This window comes from Natrix helvetica, assembly GCF_964273705.1.
Source record: "Natrix helvetica genome assembly, chromosome: W".
Lineage (NCBI taxonomy): Eukaryota > Metazoa > Chordata > Lepidosauria > Squamata > Natricidae > Natrix > Natrix helvetica.
The window spans coordinates 55,045,496-55,063,451 of record NC_138555.1 but is presented as its reverse complement, the minus strand read 5'-3'; the positions used below and the strand labels follow the sequence as shown (position 1 = coordinate 55,063,451).

The following is a 17,956-nucleotide window of genomic DNA, read 5'->3' as shown; positions in this document are numbered from 1 at the left end:
AATTGGATCCAGTCTTTTAACCATGTTAGGGCTGCCGCCTGGTAATATAGCTCCCAATCTGGGAGTCCAAAGCCGCCTGTTTCTACTATCTTGTAGAAGTTTGTATTTAATACGTGTTTTTTTCCCTGACCAAATAAATTTGGATACCATTTTATTTAGTTGTTCGAAAAAAATTTTCTCTAATTTAATTGGTATTGTTTGAAAAAGGTAGAGTAATTTGGGTAGTATATTCATTTTGATTGTTGAGATTCTGCCAGTTAGTGATATCTGTAGTTTAGTCCAATTGTCCAAATCTTTTTGTATCTGTCATAGCAGTTTGTTGTAATTATCTTCTTTTATTGTAATACATTTTGCCGATAGCCATATTCCCAAATATTTAATTTTCTTGGCCCTCGAAATTCCCAGTTTCTCCTCCAGTTCTTCATTTTGTCTTTTTGGTTAAATTCTTAATTAATATTTTCGTTTTCTCTTTATTTATTTTAAGCCCTGCCACTTTATTGGTTTATATCCTGTAATAGTTTTAATCCAGTTTCTAGGGGTTCCTCTATGATAAATGCAAGATCGTCTGCAAAGACCTGCACTTTATATTCCTGTGTTCTAATTTTCAGTCCCTTTATGTCCTTATTTTGCCTGATTTGTGATATCAATGTCTCTAATGAGAGGATAAATAACAAGGGGGATAGCAGGCATCCCTGTCTTACCCCTTTGGTTATGCTGAAGTCTTCTATTGCTTCCCCGTTTAGTATTATTTTTGCCCTCTGACTCGAATATATTGCTCTGATCATCCCAATGAATTTCTCTCCGAAGTTCATTACTGCTAATTGATTTATAAGAAAATCCTAATTCAGGTTATCAAATGCTTTTTGTGCATCAATAAATATCAATGCTGCTTGTTTTCCTGGATGTATCTCGTAGTATTCTAATATGTCCATTATTGTTCATATATTGTTTTTTATGTGTCGGGTAAAAATCCGTTTTGTTCTGGGTGTATGATTCCGTTTAATATTTTTTAATTCTTTCCGCCATTATTGTTATAAATATTTTATAATCAGCATTTAGCAGCGAGATTGGCCTATAATTTTGGATCTTTTGTTTTTCAGCGTTGTCTTTGGGAATTAGTGTTATTAGTGCCTCCATCCAGGATTTTGGTGTCTTAGCTCGTTCTAATATTTCATTATACATTTCTAGTAATATGTTCTCTAATGATTTTTGCAATTATTTATAACATTCTGCTGGAATTCCGTCCGGGCCCGGAGTTTTATTATTTTTTTGGTTTTGGATTGCCCTTTTTAATTCTAGCCTCGTTATTTTCTCATTTAATGTTTCTTTTATTGTTTCCGGTAGGGTTGGAAGATTCCTCCTCTGGAGATATCTTTTAATATCCTCCTCTTCTATCTCCTCTCGACAGTACAATGCTTGGAAGTATCTTACTGCTATACTTTTTTTTCTTCCTTTTGGTGGTGTATCACCCCTTTTTCATCCTCTAGTTGCTGTATTAATTTCTTTTCTTTCTCTTTTTTTAGTTTATAGGCTAGCCATCTCCCCGGTTTATTGGCATTTTCAAAATAATTTTGCCTACTTTATCTAATTTTCTGGGCCACTTCTTGTGTAATTAAATTTAATCTATGTTTAATTATTTCTTTTTCCTCTTTGGCTTCTTTGCTTTGAGGTTCTTTCTGGAGTTTATATTCTAATTTGCCCAGTTTCTCCTGAAGCTCTGTATGTCATTTCTTTTTATCTTTGTTTCTTCTTATTGTATATGCTATTGTAATGCCTCGCACATAAGTTGTATCCCATAGGTTTTGAATGTTTGTCTGTTCATTCCAGTTTTCTTTTAGGAAAAATGCTAATTCTTTTTCCACATACTGTACATAATTATTATCTTTTACAACCCTCTGATTCATGGTCCATCTCTTTTTCCTCTTTGCTTCTCCTTTCCATTTGATTGTTAATGGGTTATGGTCTGCCCACATGTTCGGTGTTATTTCTACCTCTGCTACATCTTTCTCCATTTCTGGATCCATCCACACCATGTCAATCCTGGACCATGAATTATGGGGGTTTGAAAAGAATGTGTATTGACTCTTCTGTGTATTGATTTCTCTCCAAACATCTTTTAGATTTAGTTCTTGGGCCATTTCAGAGAATGTATTTGGTAGAGTTCTCCTTTCATAGTTTTTTTAATTATCCGTTTTATAGTCTTTCTTTGGATCTACCACTGCATTGAAGTCCCCTAGTAGACATATGTTATCCAGTTCCAGTTCTGCAATCCGTTTATGTAGTTTACTATAATATTCTTTCTGGTTCGTGTTTGGTGCGTATATGACTGCAATTAATACTCTTCTTTGTTTTATTCATACTTCGATTAATAATGTTCTTCCCTCTTCATCTGCATATACCTGTTTAGGTTTTAGCCAGTCCTTTATATATACTGCAATTCCTCTTTTCTTTGTATCAGCCAGGGCCAGATGTAATTTTCCTAATTTTGGAGATTCCAGAATACTACCATTTCCTTTTTTAATATGAACTTCCTGTAGACATGTGATATCCATGTTTTGTTTTTGGAGCTTAGAAATTGATTGTCTTCTTTTTATAGGTGAATTTAATCCATTTATATTGACTGATATTAATTTCACTTCTTTCTCCATCCTGTTACTTGTTTATCGCCTTCGTTCCTCTACTTGGTTTTGTTTCCCGTTGGTTTCTTGTCCTCACTCCTTCTCTTTCCTGGGCTGCTGTATCGGTCTTCTTTCTCACATCTTGGTCTAGTCCTTTTTCCTCCGTCAGCTGCTCCTCTTGGCTTTGGGTTTCCAACTCCTCTCTGCTGTCTGATTCTCCCTCTATGTAGTGTTCATAGAATTCCTGGGCTTTCTCTACGGTGTCATCCTTATTGTCTTATCTTGCCAAGATATTAACATGCCTTCCGGTATCAACCAGCGAAACATTATTTTATATTTTATCAGTTGTGTAGAGAGGAATTGGTAGTTCCTTCTTTGCCCTCTGATTCTCTTTGGTATTTGTTTAAGGGTTATGGCTTCTTTTCCTTTATGGACACGCTGTTCGTCCTTTGTTCTTTTGTAAATTTTGTCTCTGACAGCTTTTTTTGCAAATCTTATGTGTATTTCATGGGGAAACTTGTATCTTCGTGCATAATTAGTATGCACTCTATAGATTTCATCAATATTGTTCCTCAGTTCACTTTTGTCCATTTACAGTTGGTCAGCTAGAAGATCACTCATGAGTTTTGGTAGATCCTCATCTTTTGTCTCTACTATGTTCTGAAATCTTAAATAGAAAGAGGATCATTCTCATTCTAAACGGACTATTGCCTCCCCGAGCTCTCTGTTAACTGCTGTCAGTCTTTCTTCTGTTTGTTCCAATTTCTTTTCAGTTTGTTCTGTCCTAGCTTCTATCATTTTTATCTTCTGCTCATTTTTAGCTATTGTTTCCTGTATCTTTCCCATTCTGTCATCCAATAATACAATAATACAATACAATAGTAGAGTTGGAAGGGACCTTGGAGGTCTTCTAGTCCAACCCCCTGCCTAGGCAGGAAACCCTATACCGTTTCAGACAAATAGCTATCCAACATCTTCTTAAAGACTTCCAGTGTTGGGGCATTCACAACTTCTGGAGGCAAGCTGTTCCACTGATTAATTGTTCTCACTGTCAGGAAATTTCTCCTCAGTTCTAAGTTGCTTCTCTCCTTGATTAGTTTCCACCCATTGCTTCTTGTTCTACCCTCAGGTGCTTTGGAGAATAGTTTGACTCCCTCTTCTTTGTGGCAACCTCTGAGATATTGGAACAATGCTATCATGTCTCCCCTAGTCCTTCTTTCTCTTAAGCTAAACATACCCAGTTCCTGCAACCGTTCTTCATATGTTTTAGTCTCCAGTCCCCTAATCATCTTTGTTGCTCTTCTCTGCACTCTTTCTAGAGTCTCCACATCTTTTTTACATCGTGGTGACCAGAACTGAATGCAGTATTCCAAGTGTTGCCTTACCAAGGCATTATAAAGTGGTATTAACACTTCACGTGATCTTGATTCTATCCCTCTGTTGATGCAGCCTAGAACTGTGTTGGCTTTTTTGGCAGCTGCTGCACACTGCTGGCTCATATTTAAATGGTTGTCCACTAGGACTCCAAGATCCCTTTCACAGTTACTACTACTGAGCAAGGTATCACCTATACTGTACATGTGCATTCCATTTTTGTTGCCTAAATGTAGAACCTTACTCTTTTCACCATTGAATTTCATTTTGTTAGATAGTGCCCAATGTTCAAGTTTGTCAAGATCCTTCTGTATCTTAAGCCTATCTTCTGAAGTGTTGGCTATTCCTGTCAGCTTGGTATCATCTGCAAATTTGATGAGTTCCCCATTTATTCCCTCATCCAAATCATTGATGAAGATGTTGAAGAGTACTGGGCCTAAAACAGAGCCTTGGGGTACTCCACTGCATACTTCCCTCCATGTAGATGCAGTTCCATTGAGAACTACACGTTGAGTGCGGTTGGTCAGCCAGTTACGAATCCATCTGGTGGTGATGCTGTCTAACCCACATTCTTCTACTTTATGTAGTAGTAGGTTATGGTCTACCTTATCAAAAGCCTTACTGAAGTCCAAGTAAACTATATCAACGGCATTCCTCTGGTCCACTAATTTTGTCACATTATCAAAGAATGCAATAAGATTAGTCTGGCATGATCTGTTTTTGACAAATCCATGTTGGCTTTTGGCTATTACTTTGTTTGCTTCTAGGTGTTCGCAAATTCGTTGCTTGATTATTTTTTCCAGAATCTTTCCTGGTATTGAGGTTAGGCTGAAAGGTCTGTAATTTCCTGGATCTAATTTTTTCCCTTTTTTGAAGATGGGAACCACATCAGCTCTTTTCCAGTCCTCTGGTATGTCACTACGTTAAAATGTTTGCTAGCCATGAACTGACTGAGCTGACACTAAATAGTTAAACTGAGAAAGAATTACTGCGCAGGTCATAAGTTCTTATCTGACATTGATGTATTGCGCATGACTTCACACATTCCACAGAGAGAGCTACTTCTGATCTTTTGTCCGGCTGCCAGAAAAACTGGCAGACGGAACACTTTTATCAAAATGTAACAATTAGTTAGTTTCTGTTTTATTTCCATTTATTATTTTTGTATTAAAGTTTGTTTATTAATTAGAATATGCTTCCCAGAATCTTTATTTTATTTTTCTTCGCATCTTAAAGCATATGCTGTTGGAAATCAGCCCGATCCTAGACCTCATTTTCTTCAGGGTGAAATCTTCCCCTGACAATTAATGGTAGCAGAGGATGGTTATAATTTACGGCTGTTTTCCTTCAAGCTATCTTAAGAGATAACCGGCTAGGCTAATTAGCCATGCCAAGGAAGAAAAGAAAAAAACGTGGAACGCGCTCGGAAGGATCCATTCTCTCAGACACAGAAATGCAAGATTTCTCACGCTGGCTTCTAACTTCCCAAAATCCAGTAACTGGACTGGATGAAGACCCTGCTGTGGAGGAAGGAGCTACAGGAGGCGAGATCTACGAACAGAGGTCAGTAGTTCCCCCTTCTCACTATGAAAGCTCACAAATACCTCCAGGAGATTATGATTTATTGGGGGCCAAGCCAAAACTTTCCACGTTGCCAGAGCCACTTCACTCCCACACTCTTGGAGATTATGAAACAATTGATGAATGGCAAAAGCCTCCGCGGCAACTGCCGGCAGAGAAAAAACACTCCCACGCAGAAAGCGAAATTTATGAATCCTTCTCAGGCACTGGAGAAGAAATGCAAAACTATCGTGATCAGTTAGAGCTGTTCGAAAAATACGCCAGGGAAGCCAGAGAATGTTTTGAGGAAATGAAAAGAAGTAGGAGGAGTTCCCCCACTCCGAAAATGTCTGAGGACGCCATCTTGTCTTCAAAACAACAGCCTAAGACAAACCCCACAGAGGACATTTTTTTAGGTGAATCAGAACAAAGAGATATGTACACGTCACCGAGGTCACGTGATCCCTTTGTTCCACTGAATTTCCGGCCACGTATAGATGGCTGATGCAGCCAAGAAGTGAAGCTGCACTGCCATCTGCTGGCGGAGAAAAATTATTAGAGCAAAAGCTGAAGCAGCTACGCCAGAGCTTTAAAGATTTATCTATGAGTCCTCTAGAAGCCAAAGTTTTGCCTCCAAAGGTTAAGTCTTCAACGTCCCCTGGTGGTGTTGAATCCTCCCTAGATGGAAAAAGGCAAAGCCAAAGGCGAATGCAAGGAAGTCAATTTGATGTTGCCACGCAAAGGCCAATGGTGCAATTGCAGCACCCCCTGGTTCAACAACCAGCTTTGCAACCTACTCAACAAGTTGTTCCAATGCATATTCCTCAGCAGGTATTTCCAGTCACTCCTTTGACTGGTGAGTCAAAATTAAAGGAGTCAGGAGAGAATTATAAAGCCTGGGTCAGTGAAATTGCGCTCTTGCTTCGCAGAGAAGAGACCTGGAAAACAGAGCAATCACGACTTTGCTCATGTCAATGGAAATTGAGCTCCAGGGTACCTTTCCACTTGATGCAACAGCCCAACAAATTTGGGCTATTTTGGAAGATTGCTACAGGCCTGTTTCAATTGAATCTTCATGTTTGTTCATGTCTGAGTTCCATGGTTCGAAGTTGAAACCTGGTGAACGAATTGGTGGACATTTGACCAAACTGAAAAGAATGAGAAGTGAATTGAGACAAAATGGCCATGTAATCGATGATATCCAAATGATTAGCATCATCATTAACTCATTGAATTATGAATGGAAAGATGCTGTTGCAAAGATTAACTACATGCCTATTGCTCAACGCACAGTTAACCACGTTTGCAGACTTTTATTGGAGGAGGAAGCTATCAAGTTAGCTACACCACGTCTGCAATGACCCCCAGCATCAAAGGCTCCAGCTAGACGTCCCTTCCAAGGAAGAGGCTATGCTCCAAGGATGCCAAAATGCTACACCTGCAACCGTGTGGGACATGATACCCGGGATTGTCCCCAACGAGTTCCAGCTCCCGTCACATACCAGCCCAGAGGAACAGACTCCAGAGGCAGAGGTAGAGGCGGAAGACAAGGTCGTCGTGGTCCAAGGAGTGATCCACAAGCTCCACTCGCAACATTGGCCATAACCAACGTTCCACAACCTGATCTAAAGTACGACAGACGTCTTTTGTGGACTTTAGATAGTGGAGCAGCTGTGCACGTTACTCACAGAAAGGAACTTTTCACAGAGATGGGCGAGCCAGAGCCCGAGTATCGAGAACTGTATTCCTTCACCAACCACACTTGCAAGGTCATGGGAAAAGGAACTGTTTACATTGAAGAGCTCGATACATACATCCCTGATGTTTATTACATACCCTCAGCAACCAGTAATTTGCTTAGCCAAAGTCACTTGTCTAGAGATTTAAAGTTCCAGGTTCACCACCTCGAAAAAGCAAGTTACATAGTTAAAGATGGCGATATTGTTGCTGAAACCATGCTGATTGGTGGTGTTTATTACTTAAAGCCAAAGCCTAAAGGGCAAGCACAGGCAAGTATGCAAACCCCAAAAAGGCACAACACGGGCCCAGAGAGAGCTGGTTCAGAGAGAGAACCCGTTACTGTGCCAAAGGCTTCTAAAGCCAACAAACAGAGAAAACAGAAACAGGTTGCTCAGAGCAAGCCTGAGGTTCCTCATGAAACTGTTAATGTTGAGAATTCACTAACTGGTAAACCTTTGCATTCCAGGTGTATCCACAAATGGCACAGAAGATTGGGGCACGCCAGTTTCTGTGTTCTTAGAAAGATGCCGGAGTTCGCAAAAGGTTTGGATCTAAAGGGGTGTAAGGTGTTTTTGGATTGTGCAGTTTGCAAAAAGGCTAAATCCAAGGCAACTGCTATTCCCAAACACGCTACACGCCGGTCAACACGCATTTTTGATTTGGTACACACTGACATAGTAGGTCCTTTCCCACCAACAATTGGTGGCAGAAAGTATTTTCTAACAATAGTAGATAATCATTCTAGATATGGATTTGTATATCCTATGAGAGAGAAATCTGAGACCTTTCAGATCTTTAAAGACTTTGCAGCGTTTGTTTCTACACAATACCAAGTTCGCATCGCCAGAATCCAGAGTGACCGTGGTGCAGAATTCATGTCTCAGCGTTTCCAGGACTGGATGCGTAAGAATGGAATTCTTCATCAGACATCTGCTCCATATACACCGGCTCATAACGGAGTCGTAGAAAGAAGACAAGGGGTTCTACAAACCATGATGCGTTGTCTTCTAGAAGATGCCAATCTCAGTAACGCATACTGGGGTGAAGCAATCAAATATGCAAATTACATTGTCAACCGTACTTGGAGCAGTGTAATCAATCAAACTCCTTTCTACATGCTGTATGGCTACAAGCCTGATCTCAAGAACCTCCACATTTTTGGTTCATATGCTATGGTGAACACTTCCTTAAGTCAAAGAAGAAAGGGGGGTACAGTAGCAAAAAGACTGAGATTTATGGGTATTGATGATAATTCAAAATGGTGCATATTCATTGATACTAAACATGTGATTGTCATTTCACAATCTGCTAATTTTGAGGAAGACATTGACTGGTCCAGGATTCATTTCAATGATCCTGGAGTTTATTTTCCTAGAGATGGTGTTCCAGATGCCACGCAGCCTGATGACCAATTTTCACAGGCAGATATTCCTTCTACCAGTTCTTCAGAACCTGATGTTCCGTCTTCGCAAGCCGCGGATGCTGATGCTAGCGACGAACGTGAGGACGAGGATGAAGAAGAAGAAGAAGACTGGTCTGTTGTTCCTAGACGTTCCAAGAGGGTCACAAAAGGAATCCCTCCACAACGTTATTCATGGCAACTGACAGTTACTTGCGGGATCGTATTCTGCCCCATACATCCCTACGACCCATTCGCTCGCACAGAGAGGGACTTCTCCAGGTGCCATCCACCAGACAGTGCCGAGGGGCGGCGCCTAGGAGCAGAGCCTTCTCTGTGGCGGGCCCAGCCCTGTGGAATGACCTCCCTCTGGATATTAGGACCACCACTGACCTCTGCTCCTTCCGTGTAAAGCTCAAGACCCACCTATTCCAAATAGCTGGCCTGGCTCAACCATAACCTTATATCGCTCCTGACGGGTTTTTAATTTGGTAATTTTATTCAATGGGATTTTAAACTGTGTTTTTTAATTGTTTTCACTCATCAGTCTACCTCCTCCATGCACATGTATATGTCTTTGTTCTTATGTGTGTTTGTCTTTATCTATATTTTATTTGCTTTGATTGTACGCCGCCCCGAGTCCTTCGGGAGAGGGTTGCGGCTTAGAAATAAAATTATTAAAAAATATATTAAATTATTATTAAAAAACACCATTACCTTTGATTTGCAACGTTACTGTTCCTCCTGAGACATTCACACAAATCAAACAGCTTCCTGATTCAGAGCAAGACAAATGGTATGATGCAATGCAGGATGAAATGGACAGTTTAAAGAAACTTAATGTATTCACACCTGCAAAACCTCCAGCAAACAAGAAAGTCATTGGCACTCGATGGGTCTACAGAATCAAGACGAAACCGAATGGTGAGTCTTTATACAAAGCCAGCCTTGTAGCTCAGGGTTTCGCTCAACGTTATCCTGAGGACTACACAAACACTTACTCACCAACAGTCAGAACTGAAAGTGTAAAAATTGCCTTAACGACTGCAACTATTCTTGGTTTAGAAGTTTTCCAATTTGATGTGGACACAGCTTATCTGCATGCAGACCTAGATGAAGAGATCTACGTAAGAAGCCCTCCAGGATTCCGAAAGCAAGAAGGGGATACCTGGTTCCTGAACAAAAGTCTTTATGGTCTGAAACAGTCAGGTTTAATGTGGTATTTATGTCTTACTGACAAACTAAATTCAATGGGCTTTATTAAGTCCGAAACTGATGAATGTGTGTTCACAAAAAGATCTAACAATGCATATGAGATAATTCTTGTTTATGTTGATGATATTGTTTATATTGGTCCAAATAAGAAAATGAGTGAGATTTTTGCTAAAAGTTTGCAGAGATACTTCACACTAAAATCTTTAGGACACATTAGCACTTATTTAGGTGTTCAGATTGAAAAGACACAGAAGGGGTTTAGTCTTTCACAAGAGGAGAAAATTGACCACATTTTGCATCATTGCAACATGAAAGATGCTAACGTAAGAAAGACACCCATGCAAACAGATTTTCACAACTTAACACATGAACCAAGTCCTGAGTTCGAGGATCAAACACTTTATCGTTCAGTCATTGGTTCACTATTATACATTAGTAGTTGGACCAGACCTGACATTGCACTTAGTGTTAATCTTTTATCACGACACGTAGGTAAGGCAACACAATTTCATTGGGCATGCATTAAGAAGTTGTTGAAATACCTGAAACACACTAAACACATGAAGTTATTGCTAGAACCAACACACACTGATCATCCACAGTTAATTTGCTATGCCGACGCTGACTGGGCAAGTGATGAGAAATCACGCAAAAGCACTTCTGGTTACATGATGTTCCTGAATGGATGTCCTGTTTACTGGCAAGTGAGAAAACAGAGTTTTGTTTCATGTTCATCTACTGAAGCTGAATATGCTTGTGTTTCAGATGCTTGTAATTCTCTAACATGGTTTGATGCTTTGATCACAGATATCTGGACATGTCCGATTCGACCAATCACCGTGATGGAAGATAATGTATCTGTGGTTTATATTTCTGAGTCACATTTCATAGGTTCTAGGTCCAGACACATTGACATTCGTTATCAAAACACAAAGCAATTGGTTAAGCAAGGTTTTGTTAAATTGCAATATGTTTCTACACATGATCAGATTGCTGATATGCTTAACAAACCACTTCCTGTAAATCAACACGAGTATCTGCGAAAGAAGATGTGCCTTAATTGATGATTTGATGACGTCAGCCCAAACTAGCAAAAGAAGGGGTGTCACTACGTTAAAATGTTTGCTAGCCATGAACTGACTGAGCTGACACTAAATAGTTAAACTGAGAAAGAATTACTGCGCAGGTCATAAGTTCTTATCTGACATTGATGTATTGCGCATGACTTCACACATTCCACAGAGAGAGCTACTTCTGATCTTTTGTCCGGCTGCCAGAAAAACTGGCAGACGGAACACTTTTATCAAAATGTAACAATTAGTTAGTTTCTGTTTTATTTCCATTTATTATTTTTGTATTAAAGTTTGTTTATTAATTAGAATATGCTTCCCAGAATCTTTATTTTATTTTTCTTCGCATCTTAAAGCATATGCTGTTGGAAATCAGCCCGATCCTAGACCTCATTTTCTTCAGGGTGAAATCTTCCCCTGACATGGTAGTTCCCCGGTGTTCCAGGGTCTCTGAAAGATATAATTCAGTGGTTCTGAGATCTCGTCTGCTAGTTACTTCAGAACCCTGGGGTGTAATCCATTCTGTCCTGGTGATTTGAACTCGTCTAGGGTAGACAGGTGCTCACTTACCATTTTCTTCCCTATTTCAATTTGTGTTCCTAATCTGATTTTTGTGGTGCTGCTTTTGATAGGTTGGACTGTTTTATCCCTTTGTGTAAAGACAGATGCAAAACATGAGTTAAATAGTTCTGCTTTCTCCCTGTTGCTTGTCACCTTCTTGCCACTTTCTCCTAGCAATGGACCAATTGTTTCCTTAACTTTTTTCTTGTTTTTAACATGTTGGAAGAAGCTTTTTTTGTTAATTTTTACTTTTGTGGCAAGCCTTTCTTCATTGTGAACCTTAGCTTTCCTCACTTCATCTTTACAGGCTCGGGCTATTTGCTGATATTCTGCCTTAGTTATGTCCCCCTCCTTCCACTTTTTATACTTACTTTTTTTGTCTTTCAGTTTGTCAGATAGTTGTTTATGCAGCCATGCTGGTTTCTTTTGGGAGCTGTTATTTTTCTTCTTCATTGGTATTGTGCTAGACTGGGCTTTTGTAATCTCATTTTTCAAAATTTCCCAAGCTTCTTGAGTTGTTTTCCCCTCGAGGATTCTCATCCATGGAATTTTTCCCAAGCTCTCTCTAAGTTTATTGAAATTAGCTTTCTTAAAGTCGAAGACTCTAGTTTGACTTTGTTCTACGACTTGTGTTTGCATAATGTTGAATTCCAATATTGCATGGTCACTTGCCCCCAGGGTTCCTATGGCTTCAACACCTTCTATCATTTCCTCTGTTAGTGAGAATTAAGTCCAATATGGCTGATCCCCTTGTTTCCTTCTCTACTTTTTGGAAAACAAAGTTGCCTGCTAGGTTTGTTAGGAACCTGTTGGATCTTCCACTTGGTGCAGAGTTTGTTTCCCAGTTGATGTCAGGGTAGTTAAAATCTCCCATTACTATTGTGGTGTGCTTCCTACATACCTTAGCTAGCTGACTAGCAAAAAGTTCATCTTCTTCCTCTGTTTGGTTGGGTGGCCTGTAGTATAGACCTATGGCAATGTCATTTCCCTCACAACCTTTAATATTGACCCAAATGCATTCAAGATAGTTCTCATTATTGTTGTGCTCTATTTCTGTAGAGACGTAGTTATTTCTTATATATAGTGCAACTCCACCTCCTCTTTTATTTGGTCTATTTCTTTTAAATAATTTAAATCCTTCTAGCTGTATGTTCCATGTGTCAGTTTCATCCCACCAAGTTTCTGTAATGGCAATAATATCATATCTGCCCTCTTTTACTTGAATTTCTAATTCTCCCTGTTTATTCCTCATACTCTGTGCATTGGTATATAGACATTTGAGTCCATTTTGATTGACCTTGTGTTTACTGTCTACATAGCCTGTGTTATGCCTGACTGCCCCTATTTTCTTGCCACTTGTGTGATTCATGCACATGGTATGGCAATCACTATTACATGCTTGGTTTTGCTTGACAGCAGGAGTGATGATCTTACCCACACACACATCTATGTTACATTCATTTATAACCCTATGAATTTTAGTTTGCTGGGGACAGAGATGTTCTGTATCTATTAATTCTCTGTCCCCGCTCTTCAGTTTAAATGTTTATCAAGAAAATCTGTGAATTTAATGCCAAGTAACTCAGTCCCTTTCTTGGTTGGGTGCAACCCATCTCTTTTGTACAGTTTTTCATTGGACCAGCTACAGGCATCATGACTAATAAAACCAAAGCCTTCCCTTTTACACCACTCCTTTAGCCAAACATTAAACTCTGCTACACGCTGGCCCTTCCCTTTTTGTTCCTTATATACAGTTAAAACCTCTGAAAAGATAAGCCTACAACCTATACTATTAAGTTCATACCCCAAGTTCTGGAAATCATTCTGCACAGAAAGTACATCTTTCTGGGATAGATCATTAGTGCCAAGATGTATAATAGCATCAACGTCACAGTCCTTACTTGCATTCTTGACTATCTTAAGAATACGCCTCTTGTCTCTGCTGGCAGTAGCACCTGGCAGACACCTGACCTCTTTTAAAACCTCCATATCCTCTCCTAAATTAACATCCCTTACGATTAAATCACCAACCAGAAGGTGACTTCTCTTTTTACATACCTTGATCTTCTTCTGCGACTGATGTGTGATACCTGGTTCCCCTTTTCGCCTTTCCGAAGAAAGTTCTTCGTTTTGGACCACGATCCCCTGCTTATTTGAGTCATTATCACAACTGCCTTGACCTATCTCTTTAGTGTCCCCATTAAGGTCAGCAAGGGCACTATATCTGTTTTGCTGGGTCACAGCAAAAGCTTTGTGTTTATGGTTCACAGCTCTCAACCTGCCAGATCCCACGGTTGTCCAGACAGCTCTTCTCCTGCAAGATCTTTGTGGTAGAGGGGGCTGATAGTGTGGCATCACCATAGAGTGGAATGGCTGACGTAGACACCTAGTTTCTGCTTGGAGAGCACAGATTACAGATTCTAGATAGGTAATCTGCCTATGTAGACTAGTAATTTGTTTACAAAGGGGACAGTATCCAAATTTGAAAAGAGTACTGCGAAAGACAGGTGCAAAACAGCTATTACATTGAACTAAGCCAGTCATTTTGAAATAAATAAAATCACAATCTTAAACACACTAATCCAGAATGTATTATTTCTATTTTGGTTTATAGCGGGCTCCCACCTCAGTGTCTTTGTCTCTGTGACTCACCCCCCTTCTATCCAGCAGCTCCAATCCTAGCTTCAGGAAGGTTCAAATGATATGGAGTTTAAGGGCCCCCACCTCAGTGTCTTTGTCTCTGTGACTCACCCCCCTTCTATCCAGCAGCTCCAATCCTAGCTTCAGGAAGGTTCAAATGATATGGAGTTTCCAACTTCTTTATATCATCTTTCACTTCCCCTAGATCGCCTTTCACTTCCCCTAAATCGCCTTTCACTTCCCCTAGATCGCCTTTCATGTCATCATTATTATTAGTTATTGATTCTTGTGTTTTTATCATAAATTCCTGAATCATGTTTAATGAGGCTTGTAGGCTTTGTAGGGTTAGTACAGATCCTGGTTTTTCACTGCTCGACAAGTCTGTAACCTCTGCCCTGCTGGAGAGGCTACCATTGGCAGTGTTTTCTTTACACCTTTGGTAGCTGTGGATGTGTTTGCTATCTTTAGCTTTTGGAAAAAATTATTCCACAATACCATGTTTCCAATTTTCACACTAGGTCTTTCCCTAAGTACTATCTCCTATCTGTCTCTTTTAAAAAAAAAATCTGATATTTTATAGTAGTAAGGTTATATAAGTCACTGATTAAATTCAACCCTTGATATCAATTTTCTATAGACAATTATAGACAATTATATAAACAGCTATAAACTGAATCACAATTATAGATTATTATAGTTAATTATTATAAATTGTTCTAACTTAACTGTATTAAAGGGGAAGAGGGGGCAACGGAGAGAAATAGATAAATATTTATAATATCTATGAAATTGTTAAGTAATCTATTACACTTTTCGCTATATAATATATTTGCTAAAAGTTCATAATTATATAAATCAATATATGCAGTCAATTAAATTAATTAAAGGTTATAATCAATCGACAATTCCTATTTTAAAGCTAGGTAAATTTTCTAATATGCAGTAGTAAAGTAGTAAAGAAGTGGCTATAAATTCTATCTTGTTTTAAATATGCTTAAATCTACATTAAATATATGTGGGATATGGATATATAAAATGTATAGTTTATAAAATATTAAATTCTTTGATCTGGTGAATATAACAATATTAAAATACCCTAAATAATGTAGAGATATCAGAAGTACACAGAGCTGATTATGAATGAGTCAAATCCAAAGTCCTACGTTGGGAATACAACAGTTCTTTTTCCTCTATCTCTCTACTGTCTTGCAAATTCTGTTCTCTGTGCTTTCTAAATGACTTCTGTATTCAAAATTGCACAGTCATTGTCTCTTTCTTTCTCTTTCTTTCTTCTGCCTTTTTCTCTTCTATGCAAAAAGGAAATGTTCTTTCCTTCTTTCACAATTCGTTCACCACCCCCACAAAACTCTCAAGTTTTTAATTGTTTTACAGCTATCAGCCTACCTCCTCCTTGTATACGTCTTATATACGTCCTTGTCATATGTATGTCCTGTCCAGATTTGTATTGGACTTTGTATTCTATTTGTTTATTGTACGCCGCCCCGAGTCCTTCGGGAGAGGGTGCGGCTTAGAAATAAATATTCTTCTTCTTCTTCTTATATCACCGTAGATCCAGTCTCAGAAATCAATAGAAATACTCCACTCAGCAACTACAATCCATTTCATTCTCTACAGATTCTGCATCGTCTTACTGCTTCTGCTCCTCACAGTTTAGTTCAGGCATCGTTTGTTTTCTCTTTATTTATCATAAATCCCACCAACTTGGAGAAGTGTCTCGGCGTATCAAATTTTTTAACACTGTCCGCCGATAGATTCTGCTGCTTCTCACTTTTTACTCCTTCCACCGATAATCAGGCTGTCACATCTCCGGACCACGCCGTCACCACACCATGACAGCTGGTCTCTTCCATATCGGATTTCAGGGATTTCACCTTACGGAACGAGGGATCACCTTTTCCTCCGTCACCGCTGGGTTTTCCCCTCTTTAAAGCTGTCCTCACCAAGGCTCAGCTTCGCTGTTAACAGCCTCCAGACATGAAAAATCAGACAGGGGGAACGGAGAGTCATCCCCTGTAACTGCTCCAATGTGACGTCACATCCGGAAGTGGACTGCATTTAATTTGATTAGCATATTCTATGTGTTGAGTGTTATGCAAACTATCAACCATTGTTGAAAGCCTTTTGACAGTATTATAAAAAGTGAAAATTTTATCTAGGATGAGAAAAAACAGGATTCAAGTACTGTACTGTTATATTTTGAATGAAAATTCAGATGGAAATATAGTTGGAAGCTGCAAAAGAAGAGGCCCCATAACAAAAAAAACCTCACCCCTATTGTAATAATATAATAAGAATATGGAATAGTTCCATTTTTTCTCTAAAAAGGCTCCCTGTCTGATGCGAAAGACAATTTTTGTAGCTTTGATGAAATAAAAGATATTTCACATATGTTGCAAAGTGGTTGTCTTGTTTAGCCTTCTCATTTTTATTAAGACTGATACTGTCTTATCTGAATAAAAACTTTATTGAAAAACACTTGTTATTAAAAAATATGCTGATTTTTTTGCCACCTAGACTACAGGGCTGTTTTTCTAGAATGATTGGGGGGTAGGGGGCTGTCATTTAACAAGCCGTATTTTCAGGGTATTCATCATGCCTTTTAAGATAAATTTGTGTTTGGATATTGAAATGAAGTCTTGCTTTTACAGGACACAGTAAAACATGGTGGATTATTATGAAGTTCTAGGAGTGCATAGACATGCCTCACCAGAAGACATTAAAAAAGCGTATGTACTCATTTTTTATGTTTTTATTTGATTCAAAACAAAGTTAAAATACAAAATACAAAACTCAAATGCAAAAAGAAAAAAACCCACAAAACAACGCATTAAAAAGCATAAAAAATACATTATTATCCCCTCTACTTGAATACTGATTAATATAGTACTACAACATTAATTCCCACCTGTTGTGAAACAAAGCCCTCCCCCAAATTTTAAACTACTAAATCTATTCACAACTTGTTGACCTGTCTTCTACAGTATATGTTAGATTAATAGCAAAGTAGTTAACAAGAAGTGCAATAATAATGAAACAGAACAAAATTCAAGTTTCAAAACTCACTGTTAACAAGCTGTTATTTTAATCCACTCATAGAAAATTTACCATGGCATCTTATCTATCTGAAATCATCCCAAAAGTTATAAATAGATCGTCCTGGGTCAAATATCCATGTTTGTTTCTTAATGTCATCTCTTGTCAATTGTTGTTTAATTAAATACAGTAAATTCAGTCTCCAGAATAGGTCTATCTTCCAATCAAAGTGCAAGCAAACCTAGTTGCCAGTTAACTGTAATCCATCTTCTCCCTCAGGCTTCATAGAGGAAAGGAATTTCTCCCCCTTCCAGTTAAAGCCGTGATGTTGAAGAAATATACAGATTTAAACTTTGGAACAGCAGATGAAATCCACTTTACTGGTTCTCTAGCTGTGAGATTATCTCTTTGATCTGGAACTGGATCAAAGTCCTTTTGTGTATCTTTATCCAAAAATAAAGCTTCAGATCCTAAAGGTGCTTTTTTTCAAAAGGCAACTGGACTTCCTGATTTTTCTTTGAAGACGTTTTGCTTCTCATCCAACAAGCTTCTTCAGCTCAGATCCTAACATTTTTTGAACAATCATTATAGTTTGGTCAAGCTTTTGAAGGAGAAATACAGCTAGAAGCTGCATATTTTCCAGTGGGGGGGGAGGGAGTGGTCACGTGTGGTATTCTCAAAGCCTGATTGGTCCAAAGACTGAGAGTAAACTTCTTAAATACTCC

At 38.8% G+C, this 17,956-nt stretch overlaps 1 protein-coding gene across 4 annotated transcripts in view; it reads left to right on the top strand.

Annotated features, from left to right (window-relative positions):
• Positions 1-17,956, top strand: part of LOC309400853 (dnaJ homolog subfamily B member 6-like) — a 123,222-nt gene that overhangs the window by 34,385 nt on the left and 70,881 nt on the right. For all 4 annotated transcript variants that reach the window (XM_081969565.1, XM_081969564.1, XM_081969563.1 and 1 more), the window contains one exon: positions 16,847-16,924. In XM_081969565.1, the coding sequence (XP_081825691.1) occupies positions 16,860-16,924 (65 nt within the window). In that variant the 5' untranslated portion in view covers positions 16,847-16,859. The remainder of the gene's footprint in view (positions 1-16,846; positions 16,925-17,956) is intronic.